The sequence below is a fragment of the Pollicipes pollicipes genome, unplaced genomic scaffold, assembly GCF_011947565.3.
Source record: "Pollicipes pollicipes isolate AB1234 unplaced genomic scaffold, Ppol_2.1 Scaffold_4295;HRSCAF=5057_pilon_pilon_pilon, whole genome shotgun sequence".
Classification (NCBI taxonomy): domain Eukaryota; kingdom Metazoa; phylum Arthropoda; class Thecostraca; order Pollicipedomorpha; family Pollicipedidae; genus Pollicipes; species Pollicipes pollicipes.
Window position 1 is genome coordinate 18727508 of NW_023596461.1, and position 19873 is coordinate 18747380.

The 19873-nt window shown below is 49.4% G+C and overlaps 1 protein-coding gene across 2 annotated transcripts in view; it reads left to right on the top strand.

Annotated features, from left to right (window-relative positions):
- The first annotated feature begins 3933 nt into the window (after window positions 1-3933).
- LOC119097000 (putative transporter slc-17.2) overlaps window positions 3934-19873 on the top strand; it is a 28928-nt gene continuing 12988 nt past the window's right edge. For both annotated transcript variants that reach the window (XM_037220004.1, XM_037220003.1), the window contains exons 1-9: window positions 3934-4155; window positions 8614-8789; window positions 9221-9321; window positions 10300-10429; window positions 13133-13316; window positions 13756-13892; window positions 15643-15792; window positions 18258-18390; window positions 18680-18799. In XM_037220004.1, coding sequence (XP_037075899.1) covers window positions 4101-4155; window positions 8614-8789; window positions 9221-9321; window positions 10300-10429; window positions 13133-13316; window positions 13756-13892; window positions 15643-15792; window positions 18258-18390; window positions 18680-18799 — 1186 coding nt within the window. In that variant the 5' untranslated portion in view covers window positions 3934-4100. The remainder of the gene's footprint in view (window positions 4156-8613; window positions 8790-9220; window positions 9322-10299; window positions 10430-13132; window positions 13317-13755; window positions 13893-15642; window positions 15793-18257; window positions 18391-18679; window positions 18800-19873) is intronic.

Sequence of the window (19873 nt, forward strand, 5' to 3'; positions counted from 1 at the left end):
AGCCTTTTGCACTTGAAAAGCATACTAATAGTTATGAGAGACCTTGTTTCATTCATAGTTATGAGTGAACTTGATCACCCGCAGTCAGACCAAGTTAACAGGTTTGATGGAAGATCCGTTTCTACCCGATGAAGATGTCCGAGCCGGCGCTGGAGTTAGAATTGCCCTCGCTGAATGACCCGTGAAAGAACGCATTGGGAGATGATGGAGAAGTCTGACATTTTTCATGAGTCCTAACGGTAGGCTTTCCGCGACCTGCTGGGTCAGAACGTTCTTACTTTTTCTGTTGACTGAAAACAGTGCGTGTGTTATGCCGTTACACATATCATTCTATTGAAACGTAATGCCTGCTCCAAGTCACGTCCTCGACGATGGCTTTCATATAGCAATTAGGAGATTGTCGAGCAGACTATCGGCGATGTGCAGGATCAAGATAGCATCAGGCCTAGCTTGCTTCACTTTACATGTCTTGCGACAGACCTTGCGCTGATTCCCGAGATTATTCGCAGTTTTAGAAAAGATAGGGTGGCATGTTTCGATGGCATAGGTACGACAGGCGCTAGTTCATGTGGAGGTGGTCAAGCATTTCGATGCGAAATTTTACAGTTACTGTGGCGTTTGTGCTGGGATGCCTGATCATCATTTCTACAACATTTTGCGCGTCTTTGAAGAAATTGGGCAGAGACGGGATGAACTAACATAAAAGGAATTACATGCCTGCAGCCCTCGTTTAGGTTTAGATACAATAGTACACAAGTACATGTAATACCTCACTTGTTACATACAGTAAATAGTAAGACATTCACACAGGACCTTGGGTGTAAAGCAAGTTGGCTTCTCTGTTTCGAATTTATACACCTGCGACGGACATTCTTAACTGATCAATGTGTGCCTACGTTCCTCCTGATCTTATGAACATGGCTTCCAATCGTTGCAACCGTGTTGGCGTTGAAGTGCTGTGACCTGGTGACTTCGATCAAAATTTCTGGAGACTAGCGAAGGCTGAGGCTGCTTTGCAGCCTTTTATGCAAAAGGGCAATAGGGGCCGGCGCCTATCTCTCCTGGCCAATGCTGGAATCAGTGGGTCCTACAGGAGGGCCCAGATAGCTAGAAGATTCGAACGGCTCTGCTTTTCTCATGGAGCTCAAAAAGACACGATGCTTAGGCCCGAAAAAGTTAGGCGGCACTACCAGCGCAAAGTGACAACGATGGCAAACATTTTCACCAGATTCACGTAGCATCAGAGTTTCGACTGGTATGGCTCGTGATGTCCCGTTCGGCGCGACTCTCCTGCAAAAGCACGGCTCCACGCTACGACGCTGATACCTCGTTTAGCTCTACGACGCTTCTGAACCTAACAGGCTTTTACACGCCTCGGCACGATGTGCTTCGCTTTAACCGCCCCTGCTGCCACATGCGCATCCACGAGTACAAGTGCACCGGCATGCTCAGCCACGAATGTAAGCGACATTGTTCTACTCACAGCCGCTTCCTGAGACCAGCCATGACTTGCGTTTATGTCAACACGCTTAAGTCACGTCACCGTGCACAGCGCGTGATATTCGTTCCAGGCTCCACACTGTATGAGTTACTGTTGCAGGTGCGTTATGTAATATTGGGGGTGCGAACGTTATAGGTCGGAGCTAATTATCAACGGTAAAGGCTTCTTTCACACAAGCCATCATACATACATAACCATAACCACCGTACATAACCAATTGCATTTGTGGTATGCAGTCGTTGCGCAATGCCACCAGCAATTCACCATAGGGAGACTAAACAGCTTGGGGCATACGCACCTCGAGTAGAAGATGCATGGTCGGCTCATTACACAGATCGGGTTGTGACTGCCCGCGCCAACACCGGGACTGGGTCACCCGGGCGCTGGGTCGCTGCCAGGCGCGCCGGGCGGACAGGCACCGCAGCCCGGGGACCGGCCAACACGCAGGCTGCCGGGCTGACAGCGTGCACAGGCAGGTCAGGCCGGACCCACGGCAGGTGAGGACGCGGCGCTGCACGGGTGTCGACGCAGCGTTCACCGCAACGGCCGCGTGTAGCGCTGATTAGTGCAGCTCACCCCACCATTCGCATGAAGCTCATTTAGGCAGGTTCGGGCTCAGAACCCCGTGCGTTGTTGGACGCTCGCGACCCATTGGTCGGACCATGTAATATTTTTTTTGCTGTCGTCCGCCGTATGCTTTTCATGCATTTGGTGTGTCCACCCCCATCGAAGCCATGTATCTTTAAAAATAAAATGACTGCCCCCCCCCCCCCCTGATGACTGCCTCTGCGCATTTGTTGCCCTGCTGACAAGTAAGCTTGCTTCATCAGGGGATGTAGGAGGGGACAGCACACTTACCATACCAGGCCTTGCTGTGACTACGAGCGCGAAAGTTTCTGCTAGCCAAACGCCAGGTTTTAGCTTTTAACCAACTTAGCTATTGTGTAAGCGTTGACTGCGTTTGCGAGGGAACATTATTCCCACAGATAAGACGGCAGCAATAACCTTATTCCTCGGAGAAAAAAAAACAGGACAATGAAGATATCTATGGGTTGATATTTCGCCGGCATATTTTGAATTCGTTTCTGCTATTGTTTCGATAAAGACATGCTGCCGAAATATCAATCCACCTAATCTCCATTCTCCGGATGTTTATTTGAGGGATAAGGGTATTACAACTATCTTATCAATTTGGCTATTGGTGCGAGAGCTTTAGTTGTAATAATTGGCACCACCTACTTTCTCTCATATTCTCCGTCTTGCGTTAGATGGCAACGATGTTTAAGACCAATTGCCCTCGGCCATTAGCTGCTGTCCTCATGTTGCCTCGAGGTATTGCTTATTATATTTGTCGCCTCCTTGATTGCATTGCCTTTTTTTATTATTCAGTAGAAGGTACCTCTTCTTGCACTTTTATACCGTACTAAGTTAGTGCTGATGAAGGACTCGCCGTGCCGCAGTGGATCAGGTGTAGGCACTCCTGGTTACCTGTCAATGGGTGGTGAGCAGGGAAAAGGTCAGGAGATCACATCATTGGAGGTCACAGGTAATTTGAAACAGCAGTTTATTTGAGGTCACAGGTCATTGGAGGTCAAAGATCATTTAGGTATATGATTGACTCCTAATCTGCGCAAGGTTGTGCACCTGTAAGATTGAAAACCACAGCTGAAAACGTCATCTAGCGCTAGTGAAGCAGTATTACCAACTCCTGCAGCATGTGTACAATTGCATTTTGCCCAGGGTTTCAGGGTTCGTTCTGTGCGATTGACCTATTGTCTTTTACATTCGCCTTACTGGCAATCATAGCCACGCTGTATGAATTACTGTTGAATATGATCTGGATCTGAATCTGAGTCATGGGCGGTGAACACCCCAGGCACAAGCAAACGATACTTCCGCGCTTCTCTGACTTCCCATCGCTTCACCAACGCGAATGAATCATCAAACATTGGTGTAGTGACAGGAATGTATCATGGCAGCAGCCAATACAACGACAAGACTTGCTGAGTCCAAGTCTCGTGGATTGCATCTGGCTGATGCGGTGTCCAATGGGGATGTATCACGCACACATGCTTGTCGAAAGAGCATTTAAAATGTGAAAAATGGTTTATGATAAGTAATCGAATATCTATGCGGAACATGGGGAGCAAGTATACGCATGCACTAGTGGCATTCAGCCAGAACTCACGGAGGGCAGTCAGTGGTTCACTAAAGCAGGTCACCATAAGGTTGTGCGGGGGAGCATCCTTTCAGCTATTTTGACCCCACGTCTTACGCTGTGACGTCATTGGGCGTGTACCTTCTTAATTGGAGGACGTCTGCGTCTCCGCTGTCCTCACGCCCTTGCTGCAGGTGCAGCCTCAAACAAAGTGAACATTGACGCAGACCCAAACGTCGATATGGACGACGGAGATTGCTGAGCGCTGGCCCAATCGGGGTGCCCGACGACCTCGTCCGCCAGCGGCCGCGGGTCTGGCGTCACGTGACGCGGCGCCGGCGGTGGTTAAAACTGCGGCGACGCCGCGGGCGCGCCGCCCCTCAGCCCTGCGGCGGCCGCCGGCACACCCGTCCTCCCAGCACGGCGACACGGCTCGACAAGATGGCCACCGACAGCGCACACCAGATCAAGGAAGAGGGGGTCGACTGGCCCCGCTGTGAGTATGGACCACCGGCAGCAACCGCGGCAGGGCCGCAGCTGGCATGACGCTAGCGCACGTGGCAAATAGACCTCGGTTTATCTGTGTTGTTGCATGGGCTGGACTATCCATGACCGGAACGGAGGAAATGCCGGAAGGAGAGTATGGTCATCAGGAGCGGGTTTTGTTACCAGCTTCTCGCCATACCGGGCCCTGCCCCGTGTCTTATTTCTAAAGATAAAGGCTGTGTAGCCTATGAATGCTAATAAAGTGGGGCTGATAACGTGGTGTATTTATCATACGATGCTAAAATAGCAGCTCGTTAGCCTTTACAAAACGGACATTGAGATATGGTGGAAAGAGATCTCCTGGATAAAGATGAAGAGGAGGAATATGGAAGTGCACTACGCCGTCTGGGCTCTTCAATCAAGCGGTTGCCAAGCACAGACACGTAACTTAGGTCATTGGTGCTAAATGAGGTCAGAGTGGTTTGTTTGTTTATATGCACTTTTCCGATATGTCTGAAGCCTCACTAACGTGAAATAGTCCCAACAACTGTTCGGTATGTTTGGCCCCGTGAGTGAGAGATGATGTAACCTCACCACTCCCAGAAAGATCGCGGAGATGCAGTGCAAGCTGACGGAAAGAATCCGTTTTCATTGTCCAGTCTTCAAGAGATGAGCACAGCCGTCTGTTGTCGTTGCATAACCGAATGCGACTTCGAATATGTAATACTTCATGACCGTATTATCGTTTCCTTTCAACGTCGTTTAGCTTTATACCAGATTAGTTGCAACTGCTTGTTATATGAAGCGTCACGTTGTATACAACGTAATGTAGTACGTAACATGCCCTTATGTCAAACGCCTAAGTAACTTCCGGATATTCCCGACGTCGCATTGTTTCTAGAAATGCATGATAGACGCGTTATGCTGAACTTCACGTCATTATCGGAACCCCGTTCTTGACGACAATGTGCTACTTGTCAATTTCTATATTTGTGTACTCTAGCAACCATGCCTGCCAACGCATCGATATAACCAATTTTCCACAGATTACATCCAAATAAGCAGGAAGCCGTTGGCTTGCTGCATCCGACAAAAACGACAAGGTCTCATAGGAAAACTGCCACGGAGACTTTTGAGGGGTTTATGCCTGAAAGAAGTGAGAGGAAACGTGACTTTCTACACAATGACTGTTTTATGGCGCCGTTTAGACTTCATGTTAAAGTAAAATCCGAGGTTCTGGTTTGATGCCCGGTATGCTTCGTGGGCCATCGCAAATAGCGAATGAAAAAACGCAGCCGTTTCATGTCATCTGAAATGCCTTTGCCCACGTCTGCAAGCACAGCTTGGCCTGGAAGAAGTTCAAACCCTTATGTACTGGTTTTTGAACCTAGGTTCCCCATGTACTTTTTGTTAGGCATGACACGTGGTGGGCGTGAAAACTGTGCTTTTGGTTGGCTACGACTATTGGCAATGACATTGTGAGCTGTGTTCCTGATGTGTTAATGTCATCACTTGACGATGAGGGACGTCCGCACCTTTAACACGCACTCGGGTTGGAGGGAGGTGCAAATTGCTCCCCCCCCCCGAAGTTTTCCAGAATGGTTTCGGAACGGCGCGGCGCAGCCGCGCCAAATCTTGCGTAGCTGTAGACAATTGAATAGCAAATCGTTTGACATTAAAGATTTGGATGTACCTTGTAAGATCACTGACCTATGTCAGGTCAAAACCAGACCATTGTTTCAGCGAAGGCAATGTCTAGGGAATCCTTCAATCTGATCCAACAACGGAGGGTTAGACAAAGTCATCCATCTCTGAGATGCTTTCTTAGGCAACACAACAGTTGAATGAGCATATTAAATTGACCTAATGTCAGGGATGAAGGTCACACCAAGTTTAAAACCAACCTGTTTTGTTACTGTAGGGCTTGCTGTATGGGATAGCTTTTTGGCGCTCATTTCGAATTTATTGATGGCAGGAACCGCATTATACATCTTCCATGGTTTTCTTAGAGGTCAGAATAGGTCATTGACTTAAAATGACCCATGTCAACGTTTTGCTTTAGGAACATACTGCCTAGCGTAATCTTTGTCGCTTAGTCAAATGCAAAACTCAAAACAATCTTGCATTATTTTGGACACCTTGACCTTCAAAAGGTCAAAGTCACCGACCCTAAATGAACATGTGACTCTTTGCTTAGAAACGGTTTTCTAGGTCCTGGGGACACTCTGGAGACCAACCTGGAATTTGACCTTGTTTGGCCTCTTTGACCCGAAGGTCATGACCTGGGAATCTTAAATTTTGACATAAGTGAGTTGACGTACATTTCAACACAGTTGCTGTAAATTTGGTGTCCCTAGCTTTCTTAGTTCCCGAAATCTCAGCGGGGTTCACATTGACCCCACCCCACCCGAGCGGAGGGTATCTAGCCGGCCACCCGGGCGCGTGTTAATACCGATTTGAGGTCCCTGAATGTTTTGCGAATCTTCGCACCAGGTCAAGGTTAACGCCTGTCTGTTGCAAATTATATTGACCGACGTCTGCAATCAATCCGTATGTCGGAGAGCCGTACCTTTACCCTGAAAGAAGAACATTTTAGGCACTTTGTTTTATTTCTGAACGTGGTATACGTATCACCAAGCCGCTGATCATGAAAGCGTGTCTGCCATACAATATCTGCACGGATTTTCATGCGAGAATGATCTTGGTTCTTGGGCGCGTTTTACGAACGGACATACCGGGTATATGTTAACACCTGCTCGCAGCAGATAATCCTGACCTGGATCTATGGGGTCTCAAGGTAATAACGCGACCTTGTAAGATGGTGAACTCTGCCCTACCTGTTTCTCACGTGCGAATATGACTTCCGAATCGCTGAATCATTTCTTGCAAAAAGGCTCATTTGAAAGTCCTCCCGATAAAAACCATTACGATCGCTGTTCACGTCTCAAGGCCACATATGACCTCGAAAAAGGCTGAAATTCTGAGTTGCTAGTCTCTGAGCCTGGATGTATTTTGCCAGCAGCGGCACCGGGGCAATGTTGGAGGCCCGTCAGCTGTGAACCATTGCGGGCCGAATTTCTAAGGTTCCAGTGTATTTCATAGACACTGAAGTTGACTGGTGCCATGACTCGTAAAACGTGTTCAGACCTCAAAATGTCGGCACTACGAATGTTCCTCTCGCCATGAGTTCTGGTTGTGACATTCAGGCCTGAGTAATCAGACGCTGAATAATCTAGGACATTCAGAATCCCATATGCAGCCAGCGTGACGGCTCCCAAAATAGTCATAGCCCGCAGAAGGTCACCAGAGATCTTCGGCTGCCTTCAGGTCCATGTTCTTCATGGATTACTCGAACCCTCCATTACATCCCTTCAGCCTGCGGTACAGTTCTGCTCTGCCCAGTTTTAAATGCATTGGAACAGCATAACCGGCAGCACCCTCGACAGTCTCGTCACTTTTCGCGCAAGGAAACACATTGGCAGCCTGGGATTCTTGTAAGAATTACACATCAGTTGAAGCCGCCCATTTAATTGGCCTGACACGTGGGGTCAAACGACACCAGACAACGTTTCTTGCTCCCTCTGCGCAGCATACGCACGCTAGCAGTATAAAGCTGACTCAAGTCCAAGCGTGTCACGGTTCGCTTGAAAGGGTGCTGCGAGATCATGAAGTTCTCCCACGACCTGCCACAGGCTAAACCTGGACTAACTTTCATTGACGGTATTTAGGCACGGTGATCATATTATTGATGCACTGTTGGCGTGTTGGCTGGCTGTCTGTAACGACGTAACTAAGGATCGTTTTGAAGAGCTAGGTGTCGTCATGCTCAGCAAGCTGCAGCTTGATCATGAAGGATCTTCATGTCACGCTTAACCGACGCCAAATGTTTCGGTCATGTCATGGCCGTCTCGTGCTCTATGTTGATGCCAACTTCAATGCTTCATCTGATGTGAGCAGTCACCAATCATTATCATCAATCAATAAATCGTCATCTGTCCTTAATAACTGATGCAAAGACAAGGGCTATTGGCGACGCTAATTATATGAGTTGTTCACATCTGCAGAATTACTGCACAAGAGGGTCCTCTGATAAATATGGCATCGCCGGCATTGCATCTGCCACGTCAGGCTTCAAGCTTCCAAGACTGCTTCAGAACCAACAAGGGCTCCCGCTCTGCCCCGCCCAACTTTCTTTATGTTCCGCTGACGGCCGCGCAGTTCGGAGATACCTTTGAGGACCCGATAAGGCTGAAGGCACCAGTCCCTATCCTGACGACCCAGCCGTCTGCCTAGCTCGCGTCTTACAGGGACAGCACAGAGCCACAGAGTACAGCCACAGAGTTCAGCCACAGAGTACAGCGCCACACTGGAGCCACAGGCCGTGGTAGGCTCTGTGGTCTAAATGACCGTACGGAACTGAGGGCCCGTGACGGGGCCAGAGTCCGACCGCGGCTTCTGTGACCGGCAGACCGCCTGCTGCCCTCCTGCCGTCTGCTAGTGACGCTCATGTGCCTGGTGGGCGGCACAGTGGCCATGCTAGGCCGAGTGCAGACCAGCTTCGCCGTGCTGTGCATGGTGCGGGACGTGCCAGACGACCCAGCCGCGAGCAACGCCACCGCCTCGGCAACCGCCACGCCGGTCCAGGTGAGGCTGCGACGTGATCCCGCCCGCCTCACTGCGTCACCTCAGCACCCGGTAGTGGTGGCCGCGTCCGTGGCAACGCGTTGCCCTCTGACCCTGACCGTGTAAACCTGACCTGACCTGACCGACCATGTGAGAAGGGTGGAGCTGTCATGAACCACGAGAGGACGATCACCGCGTCAGTGCGCACGTGAGGACAACTGTCATATCGACGACGCGGCCAAGGACGCCAAACGTGTCAGTGCTCCCATCACACCGCTGCGGTACTGTTTACCAAGGACGCCAGACGTGTCAGTGCTCCCATCACACCGCTGTGGTACTGTTTACCAAGGACGCCAGACGTGTCAGTGCTCCCATCACACCGCTGCGGTACTATTTACCAAGGACGCCAGACGTGTCAGTGCTCCCATCCCTCCGCCGTCGTACGGTTGCAGGGAGAGTTCGAGTGGAGCAAGCAGTTCCAGGGCCTGGTGCTGTCCGCCTACTTCTATGGCTACGTGGCGGCGCTGGTTGTCGGCGGCTGGGTGGCTGATAGGTGAGCTGGCGCTGTTGTTAGTGAGTTGGCCTCCACCGGCGGCTAGGCGGCTGCTCAGAGTCTCTGCGGCTGACACTATCCCCACTTGAGAACAGAGCGTTCGTGGAGCGCTGCTCGATCGCATGCAAAAGTTGCCTGGAGCGATGTTAAACGCGAGTTGCGCAGCGTGTTGTTGGTTTAGAGGTCACAAGGTCACTTGATGACTTTCGGACCAGGGCATCCTTTATTTTCGTATTTCGTTTATTCGTATGTTCCTCAGGCTATAAGCATTGTCACCTCGGTCCCGAATTTGTGTACACACTACGGAATCACTGCCTCGTTGCCTGTCTCACGCATTGTTTCTTCTACGCCGCGCGGTTCGCCCTCTGCGGATTAGAGCGTGTTCAGGCATGCTAAACGTGACGTGCCTGCGACTTAAGTGGTAATTCGTGTCCCATCCGTGTCGGTCATGCGTCCCGGTGTGAAGCTTGTTACTCGGGTACCGCGAACAAATAACCCGGTTCATTTCCCTCTCCGGCGTTTCTCATCAACTCTCTTTCTCTCTCTCCCCTCTCCCTCTCTCTCTCTCTCTCTCTCTCTCTCTCTCTCTCTCTCTCTCTCTCTCTCTCTCTCTCTCTCTCTCTCTCTCTTCTCTCTCACTCTCGTGCCTCTCTCTCTCTCTCTCTCTCTCTCTCTCTCTCTCTCTCTCTCTCTCTCTCTCTCTCTCTCTCTCTCTCTCTCTCTCTCTCTCTCTCTCTCTCTCTCTCTCTCTCTCTCTCTCTCTCTCTCTCTCTCTCTCTCTCTCTCTCCTCTCTCTCTTCTCTCTCTCTCTCTCTCTCTCTCTCCTCTCTCTCTCTCTCTCTCTCTCTCTCTCTCTCTCTCTCTCTCTCTCTCTCTCTCTCTCTCTTTCTCTCTCACTCTCGCTCTCTCTCCCCAGACATCTAAGCGCGGTACCGTTCCATTGTCAGATATCGCAGTCGGGTGTCTTTTTCTCTCCAGGTACCCCAGCCACCGGGTAGCGATATGCAGCGCTCTCTCTCAGGCCGTTCTGCTGGCGATGATCCCGGAGTTCACACGTCTGCAGCCCATCAGCATCGTCATACTCCGCGTGATGCAAGGGATGGCTGCGGTGAGCACTGGGAACAGGAGAGTCGCTTCCGGCTGCCCATCTGGCATGCACCGAAAGGACTGTCCGACATGATTTCTTGACATCTTATAGGGCACTCGGGTCACGATGGTTCGGCCCATTAAAAGAGGGAACCCTTTTTGTCCCGTGCTACCCTGCATCGGAAACAAGAACGGTCGAAAAGGCCGTCTCAGCGATGGAATGCAGCTGCCTAGCGTTTAGGCCGCTCCAATACGCTTTCAGAAAATGTTCATCGAAGGCCACACATTTTGGCATCATTTAAAGCCAATCAGCCAAAGTACAACCTGTATGTATTGAATCATGATCTGGGATGCCCAAAAACGGTCACGGACAGCATACTGGATAAAAGGGGAGAGGGTAGTAGGGCACCCGAGAGGTGTCGTAGGGCACCCGGAGTTCAGAAGGGCTTTGTCTAAGCTTCGACTTTCGTTACCAGGCGACTGATGTCAACACTGTTGTCCAGTGCCAACAGTCATACCCGCATCAAACACCCACTAGTCGCGGGTGTTCGAGGATAAACTAGTGCTGAACCAAGCGTGTTTTCAGTGACCCAAAGGCCTGAAAGAGATCCTTGACAATTGACACTTGGCCCAAAGGCCTGAAGGAGACATTTGACACTTGACATTAGGCCCATAGGCCTGAGGGAGGCACGTGGCACCCGTGATACTTGGTCAGCACAGATACAAGCGTCACAATGCCTGTGCTGTAAGGCGAAAGTTGTTTTGCTGAACACGATTGGCGTGCAGTAGACGAGGAGTTTACCGGTTAAGCGCTGTCGTGTAACCGGTATCTCCTGGCATATTGAGCGTCAGATATCTGCAGCGTAGCGTATGCCAAGCGACGATGCCGAAAACCAGAAGTTTCATGTCTCTCTTGCTTATGTATAGATACACCCGGGGACGCATGACAGCTGTGGCCTATGAGCACGTAATACTTGGGATTCGTCCAGGCTACGGCGTGCCAAAGTACAACACCCGGCCCGAATAATCGACCGGCCCATTTGGCATGAGTTTACCTCTGCATGTGCTCCTGTCACTGTCCTATCACCCAGCACCCGACTGTGGGGAGGGTTGACTTCCCCTCACGGTTTTCCGAGTGCAGGTCAAAGACGAACGCTTGCAGGAGCACGAAAGTTGCAGTACTTCTTCATCTGCCACCTAGCAATTTGGCATCCTGGAGGCAAACTTGAAGCTTTGATCTACCAAGATCAGTGACCTAGATGAGATCAAAGATGTCAACGTCCTAAAAACTTCGACTACGCATAACTTTGTTGTGAGCCAGTTGTCATTGTTCAAATTTGCTTAACTGCTAAAAAATAACGGTACCTGCAGTGTTTACACTTCAGACTTTGGAAGCAAGTGAAGTCGGTGACCTTAAATCGGGTCAATTCTTGCTATTTTCGCAAGCAATGCAAATGTTCACGCATTTTGTGTTGTTTTGGCGCTTATATGTGAGAAAAGAGTACCAGCGCACATGCAGAACCATCCCATGACCACAACGCACATGGTCCTGGCCCGGGTCATGACTTACCTCTATGGGGGACTTCTGCAAAACACATGCTGAGCTCAAAATAGGCAGTTTTACTGGAAAATTTTGACGAAGAATTCGAATGCTTGACTGAGAACATCATGCAATATTATTATAATGCATACTGAGGCCATAATGCGTCATATGAGGACAAGCAATGTCATGTGAGATTATCCAAAGTCAAAGGCCTATGTTGTTATTAGCGGAGAGGCTCCATGAATGAGTGTGACGCATATAGCCACATCCTTTTCGTGTTTGTAAGGCTGATGACGTGTAATCTCATTATCAGCGTGTCTGTCCTCAGTTTGTAACAAGGGGCTATGTGTAAAAAAGACAAGAGCTAGGTGATGTTGAGTATCTACACGTGCCCAACACACTATTTCTGGCTCTTGAATGCATTATACTGTTCACGTAGACCCGGTTAGTGCTTCAGTTTTTTGCAACCGGACGGTTTATAAAGTTGGCCTAAGTTAATGTCAGACGACTTTTAGGTCAGCCTAAAATGGTATTGTGTCTGGAATACTTTTGTTCCGCAGCTGCGTCTAGTAAAAGAAACTTAGTAAGAAGCATATTGTGAAAGCGTATTGTTCTTATAGGCTGCTGGTAGGCCAATTTTGAACTGTGACTTGATCTAACCTGACCCTTGTGGGGGAACATAAATGGCCGGAATAAACCCTCACAGTCCTTGCACTTATTTCTGTGACCGCAACATCCACCTTGACGTGTCAACGTAGTTTTTAGCTGATAAAATCATAACAGAGTTTTTGACCCTTCGTGACCAATGGTGACCTCGCATTTGACTTAAGGTTGAACATTTGGTTGCATTCTCCATAATTTGGCAATGCCTTTACAACGGTATGTTTGTTTTTCTTATATGGCGTCTGGAAGTTGGAGATCCCAGGGATGGAAGCCACCTTCCCCTTGGTGTTTGTCCGGGAACCCGACCGGGTGCAGGTTATGAGTGTTCTTTTGTTGTGTTATTATTTGTGGTCGATGTTTTCGTATGATGTCAAGGCGAATGTCTCATTCGTTCCCAAGGCTTGTTTTGACGCATGCAATCAAAAAGGCACGTTGCATCCTTTACCTCCGAATGCCGACTGGACTTCAATGCGTGTTTCCTCGTTCAAATGTCTCCTATCTTCTCATTTTCTGCTTTAGTCGGTGTACTACCCGAGCTTCAACGTGATTCTGCGCAACTGGTCGACGGCCGGCGAGTTTTCGCTGCTGTTCTCCATCGCCTGGAGCGGGGGCTACCTGGGCAGCGCCGCCGCGTTTCCCGCGAGCAGCGTGTTCTGCCAGTCCGGCTGGCTCGGAGGGTGGCCGGCCATCTTCTACGTCAGCGGTAGGCGGAACTGGGCCGCGACTGGGCACGGGAAATGCTGGATTCGGGAAGGGGGCGGGGAGAGGGGGGCGGCCGCAGTGTGTTTCGTTTGTTTCCCTTTGTTTGTAACAGGACACTTGGCTAAATATTTAAGAATGGTGAAGGTGGCGTCTATAGATACAATACTTGCATCGCTGTCTTCACCCTTTGACCTTACCATGTGCGCAACAGTATCACCTATGCTGTGGAGGCCTAAAATTTCACCCGATTTTGGTTAAACGGTCGTATGAGCTGACATGATGTGTCAGTGGCGACGGAGATACACCGCATTATGATGACGACGGAGATGCGCCTTATCATCAAGAAAAAAGGTTGAACATTGCATCCCGTGTTCACCACTATCAGTGGGCTTGTGCCATCGGTACCAGTCGGATCCTAACCCGACGATTTGCATGAGCAGCGGCTGCCTTGGCTGCATGGGCGCTGGTTGCCTGTTTCGTGCTGACCGAGTCGCCGGAGCACCACCGGTTCGTGAGCGAGGCGGAGAGGAAGTGCCTGACGTTGCAGCCTCACGTGCAGACTTCGGCTTCGGCACCGGTAGGTGTTGCCACTAGGCTGCCTGCAGAGTCGGGGTAAAGCGTCTAGGGACTGCTTTCCGCTTGGCTGCCCTCTTACGATCAATTCGAAAATACAACAGAAGTACTTTTATGCATTGCAATTATTCATGATATGAAAAGAGCTTCCGCAGTTCTTGTTGCAGACGCGTTTACTTTATTTGACGCACATGACGGGGACAGTGCCATGGACTTGTCTGAAGATTGGCGAGCCTCCACTTCCTCCTCCAAAGGGGTCTCCTCGGGTTAGGGGAAGCTCCCAGGTCATGACAGCCTGGATGTTGTCTGTAATGGCTTTGTCATCCTACCTTATCATCTGTCATCTCGTTAATACACAGACGAGTCTCACTTTTGCGGAAATGAAGGCGGAAGCTTAAGCAAGCACTTATCAGATACTACATATTCAGTACGCTGCCAGGGAACGTACAGTCTCGTAGATAATCCAAGCCGTCTACATCACTCATCCACATACTACTGGGACCTGCTCTTGATTACGTCAAGAGCATGATCTCGGTCGTGACAGGGACCTGTTTGCGATCCTGTAAGAGGCCTCCTCTCAGCCGGAACCTGAAGAGAGACTTCTGCCCTCCTACGTCATGATCCCATCCATCACGAAGAGGACCTCCTGCGATACCACAGACCCTATCCATCCAAGTTTTCTACGCGTTTTAGGGCAGGGATCCTCTCGCCCATGGCAGTGATCCCGTACAGTATGTTGGCTCTCCATCATGCTAAATCCTCACAGCATTTGAGCCTCCCTTCGTTCAAATTGGGCCCCCTTCTGGGATGGATGCAGCTTTCTTAAGCCTCGGCTCGGCGTTCCGGTCGTGCTGCGGCGGGAGGTACTGATGTCCTCCTATATAGATAAGTCGCCTATTTTACTGGGCGGGAGTTCCTCGCGGCCATGACGGGGTTGCCTGCGAAGGCTTGGCTGTCACCACTCTGTCCGCTCACATCACTCGAATCTCTATTCATTCATGATAAGATCGTTTTGCAACACAGTCACGCCCGACTATACCCAATCCTTTTATCAGCGCGACCTCCTATCCATCAGTACACCTCGTCTGTGTACATTACCAGGGCTTGCAGCCACTTGGCTGCCACTGAAGTTCCGCTAGGCCTGCCGTGGCCTTCGGGGGCTATTTTGTAGTCTTGGTAGAAGCAAAAACATGGTGGCCTGTCCCAGCAGCGGAGCACACGGCTGCCCAACCTGCCCACCCGGTGGCGCTGTCTACCCCGCACACCCGGTGGCGCTGCTCAACCCGCACACCCGGTGACTACACACCCTACCCACCAGGTGGCGCTGCTCAACCTGCACACCCAGTGGCGCTGTCCACCCTGCACACCCGGTGCCGCTTCTCAACCTGCACACCCGTTGGCGCTGTCCACCCTGCACACCCGGTGGCCCTATATACCCTGCACACCCGGTGCCGCTTCTCAACCTGCACACCCGTTGGCGCTGTCCACCCCGCACACCCGGTGGCCCTATATACCCTGCACACCCGGTGGCGCTGTTCAACCTGCACACCCAATGGCGCTGTCCACCCTGCACACCCGGTGGCCCTATATACCCTGCACACCCGGTGGCGCTGCTCACCCTGCACACCCGATGGCGCTGTCCACCCTGCACACCCGGTGGCCCTATATACCCTGCACACCCAGCGGCGCTGCTCAACCTGCACACCCGGTAACGTCGCCCCTGATGTTGCGACTAATCGTCCTGTATCATCCAGGCAAAGCGGGTCTCCATCTGCACGATCATGGGCAGTCTTCAGGTGTGGATCATCGCACTCAGTTACTTCGTCACCAGCTGGTTCTTTGCGGCTCTTAACATCACGCTGCCGATCTTCATGAAAGAGGGCTTCAATTTTGACATCAGAGAGGTGAGCTACACCACTAGTTGGGGCGTTATGATATTGTTTTGACATGCGTTTCGTGTCAAAAGTGAACAACGTGTGCCGTGTGTTCGAGTGTCTAAAATGAACAACGCTGCCAGATCCAGAATTCAGCAAACGCTGTTCTCACCGTGATCTCACCACTAAGGTGGACAACATGCATGACGCCAATTTTGTCAGTGGCGCTTAATCAGACCGTGAGCTGCGGGAACCTGAAGGTACCAGAAAGGTCACGGCACGTGGTATTCGTCACCGTAGAAAACGTTTCCTCTCATTGTATCACTTTATGCGAGATGCCCAACTTTGCCTTAGTATTTCCCGGGGCCCTAGAACAGAATGTATAACCGTCCAGCCAAATTCCGCTGCTTTGACTGATGACGTCACAAGTGTAATCGACACGCAATGGTCAACGGCGGAAACATGCCTACCGCAGTTTGTTTGGCTTTTTGAAACGGTTCTAAGACTGGGAGCCGTTAAATATCTTTGGCTGGATCATAGCAAGACTATTTACTCTCCGAATAGGCCATAATACCAGCTGCAAGGTTTATCAATAATTAATTGGCTAGCGTCCCAGCTGAGCGCCTTGGGCTGGAAAGCCGGAGGATAGAACTCTCACAAAGCTTTTTCAGGAATTCATTGCCTAAATATATATATATATATATATATATATATATATATATATATATGCAAACGGCAAGAGTCAATGGGTGCATCTTAAAGGAACAACTAGAAATCATACCGACATGAAAGGTCAAGGTCAGGGCAAAGGCCTGCAGACCCCTGTTACATATTTGCAGGGCTGGGTCAATTGACGCATTTCATTTCTCCAAAAGTATATTCGATTTGGCTAAATGAGAGGGCTGTGTCACGAACATGTAGATGCCGCAATGGGGTCAAGTCAAGGTCATTCCATAGGTTAGCGTGATAATATAAGTCATGACCTTCAGGTCGAATAAGGTCAAACAAGGTCAAATTCCAGGTTGGTCTCCAAAGCGCCCCCAGAACCTAGGCAACTGTCTCTAAGCAAAATTTCATAAGCCCATTTGAGGTCATTGACCTTGTTTGACCCCTTGAAGTTCATGGTGACTAAAATGATGCAAGACTGCTCTGCGTTTTGCTTTTGAACAACCGACAAAGATTACGCTAGGCAGTATGTTCCTAGAACAAAACGTTCGACCCGGGTCATCTTAGGTGAATGGCCTGTTCTGACAGCTAAGAAGTCAATTGATGATGTATAATGCGGTTCCTGTTGTCAATAAATTCGAAATCAGCACCAGAAACTGTTCCATACAGCAAGCCCTACAGTAATAAATCAGGTTGGTTTTGACCTTGGTCTGATCATCATACCTGACCTTAGGTCAACGTAATTTGCTCATTCAATATTTGTGGTGTCTAATAAAGCATCTCAGAGATGTATGTCTTCGTCAAACATTCTGTTGTTGTATCAGATTGAACGATTCCCTAGAAATTGCCTTCGCTGAAACCATGGGCTGACTTTTACCTGTCATAGGCAAGAGCCCTTACAAGGTACATCTAAAATTGGTATGTCAAACGATCCGCTATGCAATTTTCTACTATGCAATGCAATGCAAAATTCTACTATGCAAAGCCATGCGAAATTTGGCGCGGCTACGCCGCGCCATTCAGAAACCATTCGGGAAAAGCCCTCGGGTTGGGGGGGGGGGGGTCAATTTGCCCCCACCCCGAGCGCGTGTTAATGTATTCTGTTTCATTTTAATGGCCTAAGATGTTAAAAAGCGAAATAGTTTTGTCAGGTTTGTGATATTACGTCCATGCCAACTTGAAATAGATGTCTTTGCTTGCTGAAGCATCAGTCACGAGCTCATAAGTTCCATCTTTTGTGAATTGATTTTTTCACTCCCGCACGGTCTTTTTGCGATGAAATTTTTCATTCCCACCCTAGCTCAAACGCGATTCTAGCCCCCTGCGCATTACACTAAAATCATGGAGAAAACCCCGTGCCTTTAATATTACCAACAGGTTTACATATGGCTACCTCACACACAAACAGCATCGTGCAAAATACACTTCTTTAGCTTCAGTGCATACCACACAAAAGCTTCAAACACGTCATACTTAAATCCAACAAGCACTGCCCCCACAAAACATCAGTAAGATGAACTAAGAAATAGCAAGCGACATGCAGCGACGCGAGTCAAGGTTGGTGAACTTATTTTGTCTCTTCCGCACCACACATTTGGCACTTAGCAAAAATGAACCTATGGCGATACACAGGGATGACAGGGGGCTGAGTATTCCCGAGCCACCAGGTGTATGTATTCAGCCAACTATGGACCATCAAGCTACCAATATGTGTACCTCGAAGGCGGGTGCCACACTACTGCGCAAGTTGGCAAAAATCAGCGGGACGGGTTTGGGAAATCGTTCCGCCGATACCTGGCAACGCCGGTGACCATATCGAATTATTTCAGAACGGGTTCGTGTCAGCCCTGCCGAGCCTTTGCATGGGTTTTATGATCATTGTCGGAGGAAAAGCGCACGCGTATCTTCATGTCAACAAGGGCGTGAGCTCTACGAACTCACGCAAAATAATATCGGTGATCGGTAAGTTTATGCCATCTAGAATTGGTTCCTTGGGTGTGTTGGTGCTTTTACCCTAATATTATTTGTTGTGTAATCTAGTGTACATACTTTTCACGCATATTGCGGAGAAACTAATCCGGCACACCAGGTAACCTGGCATGTGATGGGCCTCGGAGGCTTACAACCAACGCAACCTTTTCGTGAGATATTGTAACAGCAGTAGTGCCATCATCCTGCCACCTTGTCTGGGCCTGAGTCCTGTCCGTTCAACCTCTGAAGCTGCTACTGATCATGCCTCCCGGCTCCGCAGGGCTGCTCGTGCCCGCTGCCTGCATGATCGCCGTCATCTCACTGCCAGCCAGCCAACGATACCTCAGCGTCGTCCTCATATCTCTGGCTCAAGGATTCTCCAGCATCGTTATCAGCTCCGGTAACGACCACAGACATTCTTCTGCGTACCTCATTGATACCCATTGCGTCAGGTCCATATCGTCTCGCTTGCCATCTGAGATAAGAGAATTTGCAGCTCTAAATCGCAAGGTCACCATAATGCATTACCATTTGGTACAAAGTTAAGTGTGAAATGTGTTGAAACGAATGTCTGCCTCGAGATTTATTAACCGTGTTATGTGCTGAGTCTGAAAATCGCTTCTGAAACGTGTCGGGGGTCCAGAATCGAGAAATATCGGACAGTTGGGCCCAGTCCAGCATATCAGGGCACCACACGACTTGAAGCATCCCGGTTTGAGAGCGGCTCTTGGATTCCTATTTCCGAAAGGAATCGAATCGTTGTAAAGAAAAGATAAACATTCACACCACAGGGCAGTTGCAAATTTCTCAAATCTTGACGATCCGAAAGGGCGCGTAATTTCGGTCTAAGATGAATCGTTTGTCGCCGTTTGGGCAATTGTCTGACGTAACTTAGCCTCCAACGTGACGCAACTGAACTAAGGATTCATTTCCCATTGCATAGAGAAGTTCACCATGTCAGTCGTTATTCATTTTAAGGCTTGGAAAGCTTGCGGTCTTTTTTTTCTGTTTAGGCTTAAAAGCTTTCCTTTTTGGTTTGGTTAGGTTAGCTTAACAGTTTGTTAACGTTTTAACAATATCCTCACATGGTGTTTTTTATTTCTCTTTTCTTTTTTATTCTTCTTTTTTATTTCTCTGAGAATTACTAGTTCTGTGTCAAATATGTCCGTACCTTTGAAGGGAGTGTTCCACTTTTATATGGAGTTTTGAACGGAAAAAGCCATCTTGAAGACCTTTCCATGCACGTCACAACCCTGCCCTTCCTAAGACCTAAACCCATGTAGTTTCTGAGCTACACGGCGGCGAAAATGGGGAGTGTATTTCGGGGAGAGTATTTAAAGGTTTACTTGGCAGTCATGGCGTCATGATAACGTCATTCAAATCCTGTCACTCCATAAGTCATGCGACGATCAAGGCCGATAAAAACATGAGGGTCGAGTCGTTCATATCTGCCGTTGGTGAGCACCATTTCCAA